At 71.7% G+C, this 6179-nt stretch overlaps 1 protein-coding gene across 1 annotated transcript in view; it reads right to left on the reverse strand.

Annotated features, from left to right (window-relative positions):
* Positions 1-11: 11 nt before the first annotated feature.
* The window catches only part of OPLAH (5-oxoprolinase, ATP-hydrolysing), a 9079-nt gene continuing 2911 nt past the window's right edge, over positions 12-6179 (reverse strand). Inside the window, exons 10-25 of the mRNA XM_026088145.1 lie at positions 5249-5419; positions 5032-5169; positions 4630-4768; positions 4399-4511; positions 4055-4206; positions 3729-3889; positions 3538-3639; positions 3281-3455; positions 3007-3191; positions 2797-2928; positions 2510-2644; positions 2201-2350; positions 1923-2080; positions 1678-1838; positions 1502-1599; positions 12-1391 (exon numbers count right to left, since the gene is read on the reverse strand). Coding sequence (XP_025943930.1) covers positions 1239-1391; positions 1502-1599; positions 1678-1838; positions 1923-2080; positions 2201-2350; positions 2510-2644; positions 2797-2928; positions 3007-3191; positions 3281-3455; positions 3538-3639; positions 3729-3889; positions 4055-4206; positions 4399-4511; positions 4630-4768; positions 5032-5169; positions 5249-5419 — 2323 coding nt within the window. The 3' untranslated portion in view covers positions 12-1238. The remainder of the gene's footprint in view (positions 1392-1501; positions 1600-1677; positions 1839-1922; positions 2081-2200; positions 2351-2509; positions 2645-2796; positions 2929-3006; positions 3192-3280; positions 3456-3537; positions 3640-3728; positions 3890-4054; positions 4207-4398; positions 4512-4629; positions 4769-5031; positions 5170-5248; positions 5420-6179) is intronic.

A 6179-nucleotide genomic window follows, 5' to 3' on the forward strand; every position in this document is an offset into this window, starting at 1 on the left:
TGTGGGGCTGGGGGGGCTGCCCCATGGAATGTGCATGTGTGGGGCTGCCCCATGGGATGTGCACATGCAGGGCTGGGGGGCTGTCCCACAGGATGTGCATGTGCGGGGCTGCCCCACAGGATGTGCACGTGTGGGGCTGGGCAGCCCGTTGGAGCGTGCATGCTGGGGCCGCAGCCACCCAGCGGGGTGTGTGTACCTAGAGCAGGGGCTGCCCCACGGGGTGCACGGACCTGGGGCTGCAGCCACCCCATGGGGTGCATGTAGCTGGGGCTGGGGGGCCGCCCCTCGGAATGTGCATATGTGGGGCTGGGGGGCTGCCCCACGGGATGTGCATACCTGGGGCTGGGGGCTGCCCCGGGGAGTGTGCGTACCGGGGTGGTGGCCACCCCTTGGGATGTGCGTATCTAGGGTCAGGACTTGCCCCCAGGGTGCACCTACCTGGAGCTGGGGGGCTGCCCCACGGCGTGTGTGCACCTAGAGCCAGGTCACCCCATGGGGTGCATGGACCTGGGGTTAGGTCTGCCCCACGGGGTGTGCGTACCTGTGGTTAGGGCTACCCGCTGGATTAGGGCTGCCCCGTGGCATGCTCATACCATGGGGCTGCCCCACAGGGTGCGTGCACCCGGGGTTGGGGCTGCCCTTTGGGGTGCATGTACCTGGAGTTAGGGCTGCCCCATGGGGTGTGCACACCTGGGGCCAGGTCACCCCATGGGGCAGGCGTACCCAGGGCCAGGGCCACCCCATGGAGTGTGCATACCTGGGGCCGGGGCCGCCCCATGGGATGTGTATACTAGGGGCCAGGACGCCCCATGGGGCACACAGACCCGGGGCTGGGGCCACCCCATAGAGTGTGCATACCTGGGGCCAGGTCACCCCACGGGGTGTGCATCCTGAAGGCCAGGTCACCCCATGGGACACTCACTGGAGACCAGGTCACCCCATGGGGTGTGCATCCTGGAGGCCAGGTCACCCCACGGGGCACTCACTGGAAGCCAGGTCACCCCATGGGGTGTGCATCCTGGAGGCCAGGTCACCCCATGGGACACTCACTGGAGGCCAGGTCACCCCATGGGACACTCACTGGAGACCAGGTCACCCCATGGGGCACTCACTGGAGACCAGGTCACCCCACGGGAATGTGCATCCTGGAGGCCAGGTCACCCCACGGGGTGCATGTACCCAGGGCTAGGGCTGCCCCACAGCAGGCAGCCAGGGGCCCGGGAGGGTGCACAGCCCCCTCACACAGCCTCCTGTGCCCGCCGGTAGTCGAAGAGGCTCCCACGCTCCATGAAGCTCCGGGGCACCGGCAGCTCCGCATCGTCCTTGGGGTCCTCCGTGGTGCCGGGCACCCCAAAGCCGCCCCCGCCGGGCGTCTGCAGGTGAAACACATCCTGCAGCAGGGCGAGAAGGAGGGCGGTGGTGGCGGAGGGGTGGCCGCGGTGCCAATTCCCGGCACGGGGCCAGCCCCACGGCAAAGGGAGGGGGCACACTGGGCTCCTACCCCCGGGTGCACCGGCACCGACGTCTTGCCGCCCAGGTTGATGGTCCGGCCATCGTGGCGCAGCAGCAGGTTGAGTCCCGGGGAGCCGGGGCTCCCCCCTGCCGGGAGAGGAAGGGGGTGAGAGCGGGGCCGGCGCGGGGCCGGCACGGGGGGCGGCGTGGGGCGGGCGCGCTCACCTTGCAGGCCGTAGGGCCGGACGGCGCGGCGCTCGCTCAGCACCGACAGCACCGCGTCCTCGCGGAAGAGCAGCTCCCGCAGCACCCCGTCGCCGCCCCGGAAGCGCCCCGCGCCCCCCGAGCCCCGGCTCAGCTCAAAGCGCCGCAGCACCACCGGGTACCTGGTGGGGACACCCAAAACGGCRGCGTCAGAGCCGGCCGCGGGCGCCGGGGCGAGCGGGCGCCCCCGGGCCCCCCGCACCCACCGCTGCTCCAGGATCTCGGGGTCGGTGATGCGGGTGTTGGTCATGTGGGTGTGCACCCCGCTGCGGCCGTGCCAGCGGGGACCGGCCCCCGCGCCCCCCGCCACCGTCTCGTAGTAGCCCACGCACTCGTTCCCGAAGGTGACGTTGTTCATGCAGCCCTGCACGGGGAGAGACGGCAGAAGAAGGGGGGCCTCCCCCCCCCAGCCCCACGGGGCCCCAGGACCCTCCTCCCGAGGGAGCCGGCCCCACGCGCACCCCCAGGGGCCCCCCCGCCCTACCTGGGAGGCGGCGCAGACCCCGAAAGCCTTGAGGATGACGTCCACCACCCGCTGGGAGGTGAGCACGTTGCCGCCCACCACGGCGGCCTCGGGCGAGGGGTCCAGGATGGAGCCCTTGGGGATGACCACCCGCACCGGGGCCAGGCAGCCCTGGGGGGGCAAGAGCCCATCAGCCCCGGCTCCGCACAGGGGCAAACGCCCGGACCCTGCCCCGGCGGACACCCCCTTGCCCCCAAAGCCTTGTGTCGCCCACCCCATGGCCGTGGGGCGGCCCGGCGYGTCGCCCTGCCCGGGGGTCCCGGCGCCCACCTGGTTGAGCGGGATGTCCTGGCCCACCATGCAGCGCAGGCAGTAGATGAGGGCAGAGAGGGTGATGGCGCGCGGGGCGTTGCAGTTCCCGTACACCTCGTGCCCGGAGCCGGAGAAGTCGAACACGGCGCTGCCCTGCGGAGAAAGCGGGGCTGGGACGCGGCCCCCAGACCTCGGCTCGCCCAGCCCCCCCCCCCTCCGTGGGTTCCTCTTCCTCCCGGACGTTGCCCATCCCAGGGGGTCTCCAGCATCCCAGAGCAGGATGGGCCRGCCGGGACCCGGCTCACCTCCTGCGGATCCACCTGCACCCGCAGCCGGATGGGCGAGCCGTCGTCCATGCGGTCCTCAGCCTCCACCGACGTGCCCCAGCGGGCGGCGAAATCCTTGAGCATCTCGCGCACGGCCACCTCGGCGTTGGCCTGGGGACAGCGGGGCGTCACGGGGGCGGTGGGCCGGGGGCGGGCAGGCAAGGCAGGCATCCGGCACGCGGCCCTTACCTGGATGTGGGCCATGTAGGCTTGGACCACCTGGAGGCCGTAGAGCCCGATGAGCTCGTTGACCAGCTGGATGCCCTTCTGGTTGGCGGCCACCTGAGCCCGCAGGTCCGACAGGTTGTCGTGGAGGTTGCGGGTCCCGCTGCTGCCCGGGATGCGGCCGGGCGCCATCAGGGCCTCGGTCACGGCTGCCGGGGAAGGGGGTGAGCAAGAGCRAGGTGGGGAATGTGCGGCCCCCAACATCCCATGTCGGGGCACCATCCCAGCCCCRACCTACCCTCCTCCTGGAAGACGCCGTCCTTCACCAGCTTGAAGGAGACGAAGACGGCTCCCTCCTCCCGCAGCGTCTTGGAGTGGGGCGGCATGGAGCCGGGGGTGATGCCCCCGATGTCCGCGTGATGCCCGCGGCTGGCCACGAAGAACACCGGCTTGGGGACGCCGGCCCAGAAGACCTGCGGAGAGCCCAACGCTGAGCCCGGCGCCGTGGGGGGGGGGGGAGGCCCCCCCGGGTGCCCACGGTGCCCCCCCACTCACGGGCGTGATGACGGTGAGGTCGGGCAGGTGGCTGCCCCCCGCGCACGGGTGGTTGCTGAGGATCACGTCGCCCTCCCGGAGGTCCTCGCCGAGGTTGCGGATCTGGAACGGCACCGAGGAGGGGGGGGAACGGCTCAGTGGGGAGGCGGGGAGCCGTGGGGCGGCCGGGGGTGGTGGGGGGACCCTCGTACCTGGAACTGGACGGTCTCCTGCATGGCGCCCAGGTGCACGGGGATGTGGGGGGCGTTGGACACCAGCCCCCCGTCCGGGCCGAAGAGCGCGCAGGAGAAGTCCAGCCGCTCCTTGATGTTGGTGGAGATGGCCGTCCGCTGCAGGATGCGGCCCATCTGCTCTGCGGGGGGACACCGAGGGGCCACGGCGGACCCTGAGAAGGGGGCCGGGGGCTGGCGTGGGGGCAGCAGCCCCCCCACCCCGCAACACCAGGACTCCTCTCCCCCCCTCCCCCGACCAGCCGTATTTAGTCCCCGCCGCAACCCCTGCTCGGACCCCGCCGCACCTGCGATGCTCATGAAGCGGTGGGAGAAGATGGAGAGCTGGATGGCGTCGAGCYGGGTGCCGATGGCGCACGGCTTCCCGGAGCCGACGGCGATGCAGACGTCCCCGAAACGCGTGAGGCTGGCGGTGCAGCCCGGCTCGATCAGGATGGTGCTGCGGGAGAGGCTGCGTTACGCTGGCCGGGGCGAGCGGCGAGGCAGGCGGAGAGCCCAGGCGTCCRGGCACCTCTCCCCGCCCGAGGCCAGGCACGGGGCGGACTCTTCCTGCTCCTCGGTCTAGTCCTTAGCGCTCCTTCCCCGCCGAGGGAGGGGACCCAGGCGTCCGGGCGTCCCCGGCCCTCCCCACCTGTTCTTATCGATGACGATGCTGGGGCCGGGGATGGAGTGGTCGCAGGAGAGCTCCTCCAGCAGGTACACCGGCGTCTCCAGGTAGCCGTCCTCGAAGTAGCACCGCGTCACCTGGGGTGGAGGGAGCCACAGCCGAGTCCCGAGTCCCGTCCGGGGTCGCCCCTTCCTCCCGCGCGGCAAAGGGCAGCTGCTCCCGCGGGAGCCAGCCCGGCCCCGGGGCGGCTCTCACCGTCTCCACGCGGGCCGGCTTCCCGCTGGGGGCCAGGGGCGTCTCGCAGCTGATCCCGGTGCTGCCCGTGCCCCTGACCCGCACGTCGTCCACCACCATGGCGCGGTCGGGGATGGTGAAGCCGAACTCCGTCATGTACCTGCAGGGCAGGAGCGGGCGCCGGCTGCAGCCCAGCTGCAGGGATCCAGCGCGTGCTGGGGGTAGGGACAAATCCAGCCCCCACCGTGCTCCGTGCCGCTCGGCAGCTCCCCGGGGAGCAGGCTCGGGACAGGGATGACCGTGCCCAGAGCCCCAGCAGCATCGTGGCGCTCTCTGCCACCGGGGCTGAGCTGAGGACACAGCAGCTGGCGGGGGGAGAGCCCGCACGCCGGCAGCGCGGGGCAGGGAGCATCCGRGACCGACCTGCTGGTGAAGGCGGCACGGAAATCCCCGGCGCGGCAGGACTGCGGCGTGGCCGGGTGCCCCTTGGCCGAGCACATGAGGGCGCAGTCGGTGCGCTCGTAGCGCAGGTGCAGGAAGGCCTCCGTGCGGATCTGGGACCTGCGCGGGGAAGGGGACGTCAGCGCGGGGCYGCGCGGCGGGCAAGGCCGGGATGGGATGGGCCGGGATGCGGCGGTACCTGGAGAAGCCCTGCGCCTGCAGCGCCTCCACGCACTCGCGCTCCAGGGCCGYGATGCGCTGGTCCAGCTGGGCGAAGGCGCCGGGCTCGTAGCGCAGGGCGCAGGGCGCCTGCGCCTCGTGCACCACGTCCGCCAGGGCCATGCCGTAGGCCGAGAGGATCCCGCTGTACCTGCGCGACACCCACCGCGAGGGGTCCCACGCCCGGCACCGCGTCCTGCGCCCCGGGCAACCCCCAGGGCATCCGCCCGGGAGCCAGGAACCCCCATCCCAGAGCATCCGCCCGGGGGGATGGGAACCCCCATCCCAGAGCATCCACCCGGGGGCCGGGAACCCCCATCCCAGAGCATCCGCCTGGGGGGTGGAGGGAATCCCCAACCCCAAAGCATCCACCTGGAGGGAAGGAAACCCCCATCCCAGAGCATCTGCCTGGGGGGACAGGAACCCCCATCCCAGAGCATCTGCCTGGAGGGACAGGAACCCCGACCCCAAAGCATCCGCCTGGGGGCTGGGAACCCCCATCCCAGAGCATCTGCCTGGGGGGTGGAAGGGAACCCCCGACCCCAAAGCATCCACCTGGAGGGAAGGGAACCCCCATCCCAGAGCATCTGCCTGGGGGGACAGGAACCCCCATCCCAGAGCATCTGCCTGGGGGGAGGCAGGAACCCCGAACCCAAAGCTTCCGCCTGGAGAGCCGGGAACCCCCATCCCAAAGCATCTGCCTGGGGGGTGGAAGGGAACCCCCGACCCCAAAGCATCCGCCTGGGGGGATGGGAACCCCGAACCCAAAGCATCTGCCTGGGGGGTGGAAGGGAACCCCTGACCCCAAAGCATCCACCCAGGGGGGGATGGGAACCCCCATCCCAGATCATATGCCTGGGGGGGGGGCGAGAACCCCAACACCAAAGCATCCGCCTGGAGAGCCGGGAATC

This window comes from Apteryx rowi, unplaced genomic scaffold (genome assembly GCF_003343035.1).
Source record: "Apteryx rowi isolate R43461 unplaced genomic scaffold, aptRow1 scaffold_753, whole genome shotgun sequence".
NCBI classification, from domain to species: Eukaryota; Metazoa; Chordata; class Aves; order Apterygiformes; family Apterygidae; genus Apteryx; species Apteryx rowi.